The 14,443-nt window shown below is 35.5% G+C and overlaps 1 protein-coding gene and 1 long non-coding RNA gene across 2 annotated transcripts in view; one reads left to right on the plus strand and one right to left on the minus strand.

The window, feature by feature from the left end:
- The window catches only part of LOC144659723 (uncharacterized), a 31,725-nt gene extending 17,484 nt beyond the window's left edge, over nucleotides 1-14,241 (minus strand). The window contains exon 1 of the long non-coding RNA XR_013571950.1: nucleotides 14,147-14,241. This is a non-coding gene — a long non-coding RNA (uncharacterized LOC144659723). The remainder of the gene's footprint in view (nucleotides 1-14,146) is intronic.
- LOC144659949 (uncharacterized) lies at nucleotides 10,500-11,820 on the plus strand. The gene has a single exon (XM_078520481.1). It carries the CDS (start codon nucleotides 11,144-11,146, stop codon nucleotides 11,681-11,683), a length of 540 nt encoding a protein of 179 aa, XP_078376607.1. The 5' UTR covers nucleotides 10,500-11,143; the 3' UTR covers nucleotides 11,684-11,820.
- Nucleotides 14,242-14,443: the final 202 nt, after the last annotated feature.

The raw sequence follows: 14,443 nt of genomic DNA on the forward strand, positions 1-14,443 counted from the left end.
TTTTTGAGTAAACTTTTTGAGTAAACTTTACTCAAAAAGTTTATATATAAAAAACTTTTTACTTGTTGAAATATGATTGGTCAAAAGAAATCACGCCAGATTAAAAAACCTGCTGACGCGTCAGCAGGTTTTTTCGGTCAATGGTTTAGTCATTAATTATTTATAACTTATGGCTAAAACCGTAAACTGAATAATTATGTATTTAATGTTATATAACACATTCTATATATATTAATAAAGAAAATAATTATCTGTTTATATCTAAACGTACTATAAAAAACATATAAAGAATTATATATATAGTATATAATAAATGGGACGAAATAAAAAATACGATAATGAAGAAGACAGACAAAACGCTATTACTAAATCAAAAACGAAATACATGCTTAATAAGCCTTGGTATTGTGATATTTGTGAATATCACAGTTGCCTTGCAGGAAAATGGAGTCATATGATGACCAAAAAGCATATTAAAAATGCTGTTATTAAAGCTCTTGAAGATGATGATCGGTTTAATATTATACCTGATGAATAACATATAAAGAAAAATTATATAATTATATATTGTATAGCACAGTATATATGAATTGCTGTTATCTGTTGCCTTAGGTGACCAAAAATATATTTATTTCTGGTTATCTTTTAAACACACCAAAAATCTAAAAAATTATTTTTTACTATAGATACTTAAAGAAATGGTAATTCTATATAGTACACAAAAAATGACACAAAAAAATATCTCAACCAATATTAATATGGACGAATCTGATCTCAACAATCTATCTAAAACCGAGCTTATAAAACTCATTTTATCACTAAAAGCCGAACCAAAAGCACACGAGCACAAAAAGGTCGAGCATAAAGCACACGAGCCCCAGAAGCCGAATAAAAGCCCCACCCCCTCGCGTAAAATACCAAAAAAGAAGACATACCAATCTCATTCAAACACTCCTAAACCAATAACAAAAACCCATAATACTCTTAAACAACTATCAAAAAGTTACCTGAGTGATGCAAAGGCACTAGGCTATACATGGATAGATCTTGTAAAAAACTCAACAAGGAAAAAAGTAATCAATAAAATTCAAAAATATAAGACCGATAAGACCTTAAACAGGACACTCAATGAATTTAATTTCGATGACAGTATTTTTGATTCAACATCCAATGACCAACCTCTATTCAAAATAACGGAAATCGGAAATACAGCGAATAAAAAATTCAATGCTTATACCAATGAATTCAAAATAAATGTACGAAAAAATTTCATAAACAATAAAAATGATGTTTTCAGTGTATTTGAAAAAATGGTTGAAATGACAATAAAGAAAAGGCAGTTAAAAGGTAATGATAGATTCAGATTGGTAATTTCAAATGATGAATTAGATCATCCTATCTCAACAAAATTGTTAAAAGTTTCTGATTTCAAGTTAAATCAACTTTCAGATGTAATCAATACGTTGGAGTATAAAGAAATAGATTTAGAAAATTGCAAAATAATTATTCAATCTGTTAAAATGCCTAGTGGTAAAGGTCGATTACATTTATCAAAACAAACAGTTAATAGAAAGCAATGTATTATCACAATCAAAAATGATGACACAATATGTTTAGCAAGGGGAATTGTTACAGCTTATGCTAATTTACACCCTGAGAATTACACTACAACTCAGTTGAAAGATGGCTTTAATAAATCACGGAAACTACAAGAAATTCAAGCCAAAGAACTTCATAATAATGCAAATGTTGAAATTAACGAGTATGGCAATACTTTAGAAGATGTAAATACCTTTGCATCGTATTTAGATATTGAGATTAACATTATCGATTCTGAGCAGTTTAATGAAATCATATATACAGCTAATAATGGTAAAATTGACAAAATTTATTTATACAAAACACGGAATCATTTTGATGTCATAAAATCAATGACAGCTTTTCTAAATGTAGCATATTACTGTCATAGTTGCAAAAAAGCTTATACAAGACGTGATAAACACAAATGCCCCCAAAAATGTCTTTCTTGCTTCAAATATTTCCCAAATGGAGATAAATGTGACGGCAAAGACATTACATGTAAGCAATGCAATCGTGTATTTCATGGTGACAGCTGTTTCAAAAACCATACAAGAAATCGATCTAAAAAAGATGGTGATGAATCAGTATGTAGCAGTGTAGCAAAATGTTCAAAATGCAATCAAATAATACTAAAACCTTATATTAAAATACATAAATGTGGTTTCAAAATGTGTAATAATTGCAATAAATATTGTGAAAGCAAACATAAATGTTTCATGAAAAAAATCAAATGCAATGGAGGAAATTGTATAAAAGATAGCAAAAAACCTTGCAGATCAAATAAAAGCATTCCTAAAAAAGATTATTGCCACTCATGTAGAACATATAATGAAAATTATTTATTTTTTGATTTCGAATGTGTACAAAGTACTGGGTTACACGAAGTTAATTTAGCTATCTGTCATGATTTCAACGGTAATGAATCAATCTTCAATGATATTAATAGTTTTTGTAATGGAATTTTAAATGAAAAATATAAAGGATACACCCTTCTAGCTCATAATAGCAAAGGGTACGACTCCCATTTTATTCTTAAATGGTGTATTGATAATGGTTTTAAACCTTACTGTATTTACAATGGTGCAAAAATTATGATGATGGAAATTCCACAATTAAGAATCAAGATAATCGACAGCTTAAATTTTATTCAGCAACCATTATCATCGTTTCCTAAAACGTTTGGTTTAAAGGAGCTGAAAAAAGGATATTTCCCACATTATTTCAACAAAATTTGTAATCAAAACTATATAGGAAAAATACCTTCTAAAAAGCATTATGGGTATAATCAAATGAAAACCCATGATAGACAAAAATTTTTACAATGGTATAATGATCGTGTTAATGAAAATTATGTTTTCGATTTCAAAAAAGAATTAATTGAATACTGTAGGTCAGATGTTGATATATTAAGAAGATGTATGTTAAAATTCAGACAAGATTTCATAAACCAAGAAAATATTGATCCACTAAAATACATCACAATAGCCGGTGTTTGTTTGGCTATTTATAGAGGGAATTATATGCCTAAAAATACCATAGCTGTGATTGATAATGTTGTTCAAACAGAAAACCATAGTGCAGTTAGTATTGCATGGCTTGATTACATAAGTAATAAAAATAAAATTAAAATTCAACATGCCTTGGAAGGTGGTGAAAAAGTTATCAAATGCAACAATAACAAATTAAAAGTAGATGGTTTTTGTGCATCTACAAATACTATTTATGAATTTCAAGGTTGTTTCTGGCATGGTTGTCCACATTGTTACAAACCTGATGTAATCAATAATAAGAATCAATGTGATATGGGTACTTTATATAATAAAACACAAGTTAAAAATAACAAAATAACAACTGCTGGTTACAATCTCACTGAAATGTGGGAATGTAAATTAAAAAATGATAAATGTTTCCAAAAATATTATAAAAATGATTGGAATAGAGAAGTGGTTTGCCCACTAAACCCGAGAGATGCTTTCTTTGGTGGTCGAACAAATGCTACAAAGCTACTTTATAAATTCAAAGAAGGTGAGTGTGGTAAATACGTTGATTTTTGTTCCCTGTATCCAACAGTTCAGTTCTACAAAAAATATCCCATTGGTCATCCCAAAAAAATAATAGCACCAAAAATATATGATCAAAAATGGTACGGCTTTATAAAATGTAAAATTTTAGCTCCTAGAAATTTATATCATCCTGTTTTGCCTCAGAAAATCAAATGTGAAAAGGCTGAAAAGCTAATGTTCCCTCTGTGCATATCATGTGCTAAATCAAAACAACAAAAAAGATGTCAACATAGTGAAAATGAACGATCATTCACAGGAACATGGACAACAGATGAGGTCAATAAAGCCATTGAAAAAGGCTACAAAATTATAAAAATATATGAGGTTTGGCATTTTGAGAAGTCATCCGATAATCTATTCAAAGGTTATATAAAAAAATTTATGAAGCTAAAACTTGAATCAACAAAATATAATTTTAAAAATAACAATGACGAGATGATTTTTAGAAATAAAGTTAAAAAGAATTTAGACATTGATTTGGGTGAATTACATGAAAATTCAGGTTTACGAGCTATTGCAAAAATGTGTTTAAACTCACTATGGGGAAAATTTGGTCAACGAAATAACATGAATCAGTGTAAATATGTAACTGACATAAATGAATTTTATCAAGTAGTTCTCGACGATACTATAGGTAATTTAAACATGAATTTCATAACTGATGAGATGGTACAGATGAGTTACACTTATAAGGATCAGTTTGTTGATAATTCCTATAATACAAATATCTATGTAGCCTGTTTCACGACTAGCAGTGCACGGTTAATGTTGTATGAAAAACTTGACTATTTGGATAAACAGGTATTATATTTTGATACAGATAGTATTGTGTATATCGAAGCCCAGAATGGTAAGACAATAGAAACAGGCGATATGCTAGGCGATTTAACAGATGAGTTAGACGGTGATGTTATAAAAGGTACCTTCGTAAGCGGTGGCCCTAAAAACTACAGTTTCATATATGGCGATAATAAACAGAAATGTGTTATTAAAGGTTTTTCCCTTAATCATGAAAATTCACAAATACTAAATCACACAAATATGATTAAGATGGTTAAGGGCGATTTTAAAGAACTCACATTAGTAAATGAAAATAAGATAACCAGACAGAATAAACAAATTGTTAACAAATATGAGGAAAAGGTATACAGCTTTGGATATGACAAGCGCGCAATAAAACACATATCGGATAGCTGTATAGAAACATATCCTTATGGATATTAAAGACAAACTCATCTGTTTATCCTAGGTTATAATCTTAGGTTTTGATTTTCATTATGTCAACGAGGTTTGTTTTAAACGCACTAAGATGCAAGATTTTTAAAAAAGAGTATAAGAGATTCATGAAAAAACGCATAAAAATAAAAACATACACTATATATATAGATAAATGACAAACATGAAAATAAACATGGAAAATTTAAAGAAAATATGTTTCAAAGCAAATACATTCAAAAATATGTCTGATGACGCAATAAACACACTGAAGTATATCGTAACATTAAAAGAATTATCAAAACTCGGAGATTTGGTATATGAAAATTTAGACACTTTAGTATATTTAGATAAAAAACTAAAGGAAGATGGACATTGCAAGCCATTAACAAAATTATTAAATGAAGAAAATGAAACAAGCAAATACCTATGTAACATTTACAATGATTTAAACAGTGTATTATCCGACCTTGAAAAAGAAAAAATGAATTCAAAAATAACAAAAATCATAATCGTTTTAGAAGACAATTCACAACAGATATTCAGTACAAGAGATTTACCATGATAATAAAAACAGCATAAAACTCGGCTTCGCTTGGTTTTCCAGATTGATATTTCAGTTATGATATCAAGGCTTGTTTAAACGCACTATTAATGATATAAGAAATTAATATATTGTGTTATTAATATATAACAATTGATGTTTTGGAATGATAATATTGTTAATGCCCGATACCAGAGATGGTTTACCAAAGAAGACAAAATGAAAGCTATAAGGCGCACAAAAGCCCGTTATATGCGAAATACACGATGGTTTTGTGAGCAATGTAAAAAAGAGTACAGTCTGGGTAGCAAGTGGACCCATATAAGGCAATCCCATTCGAACGCAGTATAAAAAAAGTTTAAAAAAGAGTATAAGAAGTTTTTTTTTTTATTTTGAACCTAGGGTTGAGTTAGGGTTGGTTTTTCAGGCTTGGTTTTACAGGCTTGGTTTTCTAGGGTTTGAATTTCAGTTTTTGATTCTAATATTTGATTCCAATATTTGAATCCATTTTTGTCCCATATTTTGTATCCAGCACTGGAAGTAGTGATGTACTATATCTCTAAGGCAAATTTGCCTCAGAGTGTAGTACATTACTACTCATTTACTTAAATTAATTCATTGTTAGTGTTCAACACCCATTACGGGCTCAGTGGTTTGTATTATCGACAGCCATCTTTACTAGTATTTGGTAACAGAATTAACAATTTCTTTTTTGCCACCTTGAATACATTTTAATTTCCCAACTGAGGTCCTCTTCCTTGTTTATTGTCAGCGAAATGCTTTGATCTGAACGCAGTGCTGTAATACCGTTTGAATAATCGTGGAATAGTCAGCAGACTGTTAAATAGCAATATTGGTTGTATTCATAAACTCATGGGTTTCTGTTGTATTACAGTCAAACAACTTTTATAGGACACCAAATTAAGGCCGCGACAGGGAGCCGGGACGTTTTTATTTTGGAGGTGCCGTGTTACAGAGGTAGAGTTTGTATGACTTTTTGTCTCTCAGGCTGTCGGACCAATTGCAAGTGAAATGTCCGTAATACAGGGACCGCGCAGGAAGATTTTGAAGGGGTGAGGTTAAACTCGAACACCGAAGCGTGGGCAACCTGGGGGCGAGGGGGGGGGGGGGGGTGGGGGTTCGGTGGCATGATCCCCGGAAAAATCTCAATTTCAATTTCCCTTAGATAACGGAGCGTGATGATGATATCATATTTATACCTAATCGTACCTTTTTGGTACGCTTCCGTAGCATATCAGGCGAGTTTGGTCGAGCCATGGTTCGTATTTTGGCGAGACGCAGTCGAGCCAAAATACCCATGGCGAGACCAAACGAGCCTGATATGCCGCCGAAGCGTACCAAAAAGGTACTATTAGGTATTTACCGTACCCAAATTCAGCCAAAAATCCGGTGATATTATTCGCTCTGTTGAAGCCATGCTTGCCAGACACGTAGTGCAAAATGTGTTGACCTGCTTGTATTGATACTTTTTGGTCTTCAACACTTTTATCAAGTCCTCTTCTCACATTTTTTTACTCGTTTGTTTGGAGTTTCATTCCCTAAATTTTCAAAATCCAAATTTAGCGAAAAATTTAGAAACTCCGACTCCATTGTTTCAGTGTGAATGTTTCAGTACTCGTCGGCAAACATCGCACAATTGGCGAGCGCGCTCAAGTTTAGTTTTGGCGGGAAAGTTTTTCTCATTTTACGACCGGTAAGCACCAGCTAATTAAAAATACTCGTTTCTGTTTTATTGGTAAAACCTCTTTTCAATTCATCGTACGGAAACACTACTTTAATTCAAAGTGACCGTGATATGGTGGCATATCAGGTCAGTGACTTGATATCGTAGGATATCAGGACAGTAGATCGCGCTTCTGATTGGCTACTTGCGAATTTGGGTACGGTAAGGGTGCTTATATAGCGCATTAGAAAGCTCGTGATCAATGCGCTTCACAATTCGAATCTATGGGATGAGACCGGACATCAGCATTTAAGGCACCTATGGCAGCCGCTATCCGTCCACGCGTATGATATCTCCCCACCACCCAACCCATGGAATAGAACAGACCACAACCAATAATAATAATAATCTTTATTAGGATGCCTTCATTCACTATACAGTGGTTTTCAGAAAGGTCCTAACTAAGATTAAAAATACTTAATAAGACTATATACAATAAAACGAAAAATACCTAGGAATTAAAAACTATTATTAAAAACTAATTTAAATACAAAAGAAAGAATTAACTAAAAAACCTACTTAGAACGCTACGCTTAAAATTTACAAAATCAAGTGCATTTCTGGTGTCTCTGTCTACGTTGTTCCAGTCTTCGGCAGAGCACCGGGAACTTCCAACACCGGGAACTTCAAAAGGAGTTGTAATCAATGAAACCAATAGCTTTCTCCCACCCCTAGCAAGTTTTGATTCGGAGAGAAATGATTCCTGAAACACGGCAGTGACACAGTCACACATTATTTAAAATTTCGCGGGCGACTAACAACATGTCACTTTCATTCAATGTGTTGTCTTTTTAATAACTTCTCTTCAAATGGGTTGAACTTGTTTGTCTTGCCTCGACGTACGTAGCTTTAGAAAGAATATCGTTCTGTATTTTGAGGCAAATAGACGAGAGTTTTCGTTCACGTTAACAGAACTACTAGGCCAAGATTCAGCCGCTCATTTTAGCAACGCCAGCTAGTCGATAATTCAAGTCCTCGCAAGCGTCACGGCAAGTAGCGAAAATAATTTCTCTTGTTGTCAGTGTTCTATTCGGCGTAAATCGGTGATATGAACGGTGAAATGATCTTTACATCGATGTTCTATGGAAGTTTCTTTGTCCATACTCCACTGCTCAGTCCTTGATGGTTTGAGCCAGCAGTTTAACAAAACGGCTTCTCTTTAAAAATTTGGAGCGCTTTTCAGTATAATTTATGTCAAGGAGACATTCCGCGTAAATTACATTCCGCATAATTATGCCATTCCGCAAGTCATGTCACATGCCATTCCGCAAACTCATTCCGCCTCTTACCCTCACCGCAAACAACTCGACGGCAAACTACGAACGGTAAACTACAACTCGATTTTGTTGAGAAAGAAATAATTATAATACTCGCCTTTTCAAGAACTTTGAGGCCTTTATTTTCACTGCTTTTTAGTCCTTTCAAATTTACAACGGTTGATGAACAGTTATTTCGATTTTGCAGAGCAAAACTTTCATGTGTTCGTTCGTCTCGCGCTGCAAAATAATTTCGCGCGGAACTGAGCGGAACAGCATCCCGTTCCGTTGACCGCGGTCAAGATCGGAAAATACCGCCCGCTCCCGGAACCAATCAGATTGCAGGATTCGGTTCATCTTTCCCGCTCGCGCGCTGAGAAAAAAATTAAGTAAAAATATGAATAAAGGTCGGGACACACTATGCGACAAGTCGCAGCGACAGGTCGCTGCGACCAGTCGCTACGTGTGTACTGCTTAAAAACAAGTCGCTGCGACAAGGTGTTTGTTCGGTGCACAAACAACGAATCTGGAAGGGTGGGAATGTGAACTAGTTTTCCATAACAATACGGCGAACATACATGACACTCTCTCATTGGTTAATTTATAATTTGTCGCAGCAACTTGTCGCAGCGATTTGTCGCAGACGGGTACACACGCTGCGACAGTCGCTGCGACAAAATTTTGTCGCTGCGATGTGTCGCACGAATTCAAACTGGTTTGAATTCGTGCGACACATCGCAGCGACAAAATTTTGTCGCAGCGACTGGTTTTTCGCAAGAATGCACCATGTCACACGAGGCGACATGTCGCAGCAACATGTCGCCGCGACGTGTTGCAGCGACGTGTCGCCTAGTGTGTCCCGACCTTAAGTGTCATTGTACAAAGGGTCTCTCCAGATATGCTAAAATAATATCAGAACAAAAGATCCGCGAACATTCCTCTCGAGAGTTGAGAGTAGGCTTGTTTTCCTTATGCAAAATGCTTCGAATTCTTAGCCAATCAATAAAAGTCGATACCGATTAATCAATCGATAAATTGGTGTAATAAGAATTGATTTGATTGATATCGATTGTATCGATCTATCAGTAAATAGAGAATAATACATGGTTGTGCGGAGATATGAAATTTATCCTCCCGTGTTCAAATCGATATCTCACTCTTTCGCGGCGCTCACTCGTGAGATATCGATTTGAACGCGGGAAGATAAATTTCATATCTCCAAACAACCATGTATTATTTTGTTTATCTTATAAACCTACTGATAACGAGGTTTTTGACGATTTTCCCAAAATAAGACCATTTCCATCAATTTTAGAAAATAAGAACCTGTTTCCAAATTTGAGGCTAAATTGGTTCTTTACTGGATGTCCTCTTTTCTGAAAATGTTAGTGATCTTATGGTTTAGCCGAATCTTTTGTCCTCGAGAAAAAAATCGGCGATAGTGGAGAAAAATTGATATTGGAATGCTCGCTCTTGGCTAAAAGTCTACTCTAATCTGAGAAGATGGAGGGGTCTTGTTCAGGAGCTACTCTCTTTCGAAATCTGTGGTTTATTGTTTTTTCTTTGAAGTCTTTATCAGGTCACTTTTCGTGTAGCTCTCAGTGCAGAGGCGGAGATGATTGTTAGTAAGAAATTTGCACATGCAAAAGTGACAGCTCTATGCGTGCGGTATGCGAGCAAATAAATCTACCCAGAGACGCTGTGGTAATAACTTATACAGCCATTGATTAGGGGCCTGTCGCCTTAATTAGTCTGTTTTTTGACGTCAAGTGCCTTACAAGAAGCATCAGATGTATTTAGTTTACGCGCGCACGGACTAAAATTAAAAGCATCAAAATTTCGGTGTTGCAAAATATTAAAGAACATTTTTCATCTTGGATCAATTTGATGACGCGAAGATGAAAAGGGGAATGAAAATTGATAGAGATCTGAAACAACTTTGTTTTTCAAGGTTTTTCACATTTTTCCCGAGATGGGCATTTATAAATTTTAAACGAAGCGTACTCTGAAAATGGGATTTCCTTGCTGAACAAAAACGAGCCAAAATGTGACTAAATGCCTTTCGAAATATATTGATTTTCGAACTAATTATTAGTCTTCATCATTTTTTTGGTAAACGATTAGTTTGTGTATTCACGCAAATCGCCAGAATTTGAATTCCTTACACTGAAAATATGAGTACCTCTTGTTTTGAGTACCGATTAATTTGATTCAAGGCGGTGGATTTCAACTTTGCGGTCTCAAGTACTTTTGCGAACTTACGCAGAACGGTGATCGGAAATTAACACCTCAGTGTATCGTATCAGACGCGTCATGATCATCAGAAATGCGACGCAAGAAAACACTTCGTCTCGCTTTCCGCTAATTTTGGACATTTGAAATTGTTAAAGAAGATTGAAAACAAATGTGCCCTCGATGTCCTCTATTGTCTATAAATTCTAGTATGACTGGCAAGCAGTGTATGCATTATGATGCGTTTTCACTGTTTTAGCCGTAAAACAATCACAGTACTCGCCAAAATGGCCAAAGCTGGTCTCGCTTACGTGAGACAAAAAGCAACAACGTGAGACAAAATTGTACTGTTTTATTGAGAACATAATTTTCCATGATTCTTTCAGTGCTTTATCGCTAATAATAAAAATAATAGGGTCCAACGCGTACGGTGCTAAATCTTTTTTTTTTTTTGCAGTATTTTGCTTATTTCTATTTCGTTTCTGAACAGAACCGTTGGCAGTGAAAGATGTTTGCCAAATTCATTATCGTCGCCATCGTCGCAAAAGCAATCTTATTCCAGAACAAAGCTATGGCACAGATCTGTGTGGAATGTCCTGAATGTGTGAAGCTCAACACGTCTCCAGTTTGCTTCGGTACCAAAGATGATCAGTACGGTAGCTTCAGCTACGGTCAGGATATCTCCGTGAGGCAGTTCATGCTCGTGTACCGCTCCGGAACGGTATCGTGTAGTACAAACCCTGGCAGGAACAGCAACTGGGGGTGTGATCCAAATACAACATCCGGCTTTAGAACCATTCTGACAGACCAGCAAAACACGATAGTGGCTCCAGATCCCTCAACAATATATGGGAATGGATTGTATAATCTGACAGGTTACACATCCTCTTCGTCTTTCTTCATGCTCTGTGCTGACCCTTCCTGCACTCCTCTCGCTGTCCCAGCTAACAGCGAGCTACGCCTGTCGTATGGGCCGGATTTACGTGACGTATCAGAGAGCGACAACTCTGGAGAAACATGCGCAGACGTGTATGCTCTTTTGGCTTAAACCAGCAACCGACACTGAATAGTTACCTGGTCCTTTCAAGAAACCTCGAACAATGTAGTAAAATAGAACTGTTAAGAGAAGCAAAGTTTCTGTAGTCATTTGAAAAAGGACAATAAAATAATACGAGTTGAAAAAAACTTGTTTTAGCTCATTGCCTTTTCTAAAACTTTTACTCCCGGCCCTCACAAATACTCCCGGAATTGTTTCAAACTTTCTTCAACCATCATAACACAACCACAATACAACAAAACACAACACTAACACAAATACGGTACTTGAGGAATCATTCTCAAACTCATCAATAGAAAACCGTCTTAACTGGCATAGATTTTTTACGATTTTATTTCTCCGTTTACTCCATAGTTTTTCTTTCGATTGAGAAGATATATCAAACAAACTAAACATTGTTTTGTCGGCCATCCAAAAATAATTACAGGCCCGCAAATGATCCCACCGGAAATTATTCGTGTAAATGATATAACAACATATTTGGAATGGCGTGGACTTTCTGAATAGTCTATGGATGTAAATTTATACAAGACAAGCGCCTCAGGCAAAAACGCAACAATTAAAATCGGTGAAAATATAGTCCAGTCAAAAATAGCGTGCGAAAACGTTTAGAAAACGCACCTCAAAAATATACATGAATCTTCGAAGATGCCTCTGCAGTCTAATTAACCACTTTTTTCCCTGTACAATGCTACCTCGGTAGACACGAGTTTCCTTTTCCTTGGAAGCGCACAAGATTTCTACGTGCGAATTTTGGAGATTGTGACACATTTGTAGTTTAATAACCTTTATTTGAAAACACATTTTCCTTCACAATTCGTTCTTGTTAATAATTAATGAATTAACGATTGAGTTATTACCACAGCGTCGCCGGGTAGATTTTTTTGCAGCATAGAGCTGTCACTTTTGCATGTGCAAATTTCTTACTAACAATCATCTCCGCCTCTGCACTGAGAGCTACACGAAAATGTATACAAAATCCTGTGTCATAATTTATTTCAGTGACCTGATAAAGACTTCAAACTGAAAAAAATTAAACCACAGATTTCGAAAGAGAGTAGCTCGAGAACAAGACCCCTCCATCTTCTCAGATTAGAGTAGACTTTTAGCCAAGAGCGAGCATTCCAATATCAATTTTTCTCCACTTTCGCTGGCGAGGACAAAAGATTCGTCTGAACCATAAGATCACTAACATTTTCCGAAAAGAGGACATACATTAAAAACCCGCGAGTAAGAACCTAAGCCAGCCTGTAAGGTTAAAATTTGCAAATTAGATACCATTTTTATAAGAACCAATTTAGCCTCAAATTTGGAAACAGGTTCTTATTTTCTAAAATTGATTAGAATATAGCCGCTGTATACGCGCGATGGAATTCTAGCGGGCATTATTTTTTATAGAACATAGCTGATAACTATAGAAGCCCGGTACCACGGATGTGCGAATTGTTTGTTGAATTTCGCTGAACGCGCGACTTCGTCGACTTCGTCTCTATTCTCTTGTTTTGTTGTTTAAATTATGCTTTAAAGCAGCAAGTTTTTATCAGAAACATTTTACATGCTTAAATGGAAGTAAGACAGTGCCAAAGGAAGCGACAGATGAAGAAAGAATCGTTGAAATTTGTTGTTTTTCTTTGGAGTTGTGTACGCCACTATTTTGCCGTGAACTGCCGAAATTGATTGGAACTTATTTAGCAAAACAAGCCGGTCTCTAGAAACGTTTTGAGGTAAGAAACCTTTTTTAGCCACAGTCTGAAGACAGAACACTCCACTTTTGACGGTTCTTTTTAAATCGAAATTAGAGGCGAATTTGAAAAACTTGCTGCAAAACGAACGCAGGGAAATTTTTAGAAAGTTGGCTTGAAGTTGGCTTTACCAAACTTGAATGCGTAAATATTTCAACTAGATTTGTCGGCTTTGTGAGAATCTTTTGTTAGTCGGAGAAAGGACTATAAATAGGAAATATGAATAAAATGGTATCTTGGTTTATTTATAAAGAAGCCGCGAGAAAAGAATAAACTAAACTTTCACTTTTACCGCTGTTGCGTGCGTTTGTAAATGCCGTGAGCGGCGAGTCTTGTAAGTTCTGTGCTCTTTATGCTATATTCTAAACCCACTAGAAGATGGTTTTCCATGTTCTATAAGAAAATAATGCACTTTGAGGTCTATAAAAGCAGCTGAAGGCCCTCGCCTTACGGCTCGGGCATCCACTAGCAGCTTTTATAGACCTCAAGCGTGCATTATTTTCTTATAGAGCATGGAAAACCATCTTCTAGTAGCTTCTAGTAGGTAATTAGTGGAAACTCAACCGTGTTCTATTGAAAATCCGCGAATCTGATTGGTTCTCCCACTGTTTACCATTTAACAAATAGATTCCATTTTGCCGTGCGTCTGCACAGGGTACCCAGAAGCTGTATTAGTTATTCATAATCGTAAAATAAAAATGTTCTTATTTACCTGCGTTCCTGTGTCTTTTTCATCGGTTTGGGGGCGATTTGAATCAGAGCGGTTTACGTTGCGAGTCTCAAACGGTAATCAGTCTGTCGCAATGTCAATACGACGCGCCTCAAGTTTCAGTTATTATTAGAGTTAATAATAACTGAAACTTGAGGCGCGTCGTATTGACATTGCGACAGACTGATTACCGTTTGAGGCTCGCAACGTAAACGTTAAACCGCCTTCGATAAGTTCTCGGATAATTCACGGTCTTCTTCAAGCTTGTTTAGCCCAGTTAATTGCTTTGAAAGGTGAACG

The sequence above is a fragment of the Oculina patagonica genome, chromosome 7, assembly GCF_052425735.1.
Source record: "Oculina patagonica isolate OP01 chromosome 7, crgOcupat, whole genome shotgun sequence".
Taxonomy (NCBI): domain Eukaryota; kingdom Metazoa; phylum Cnidaria; class Anthozoa; order Scleractinia; family Oculinidae; genus Oculina; species Oculina patagonica.

Bases quoted from the DNA above. Each gene is read 5' to 3' on its own strand.
- LOC144659949 (XM_078520481.1), top strand. From the start codon at position 11,144: ATGTTTGCCAAATTCATTATCGTCGCCATCGTCGCAAAAGCAATCTTA.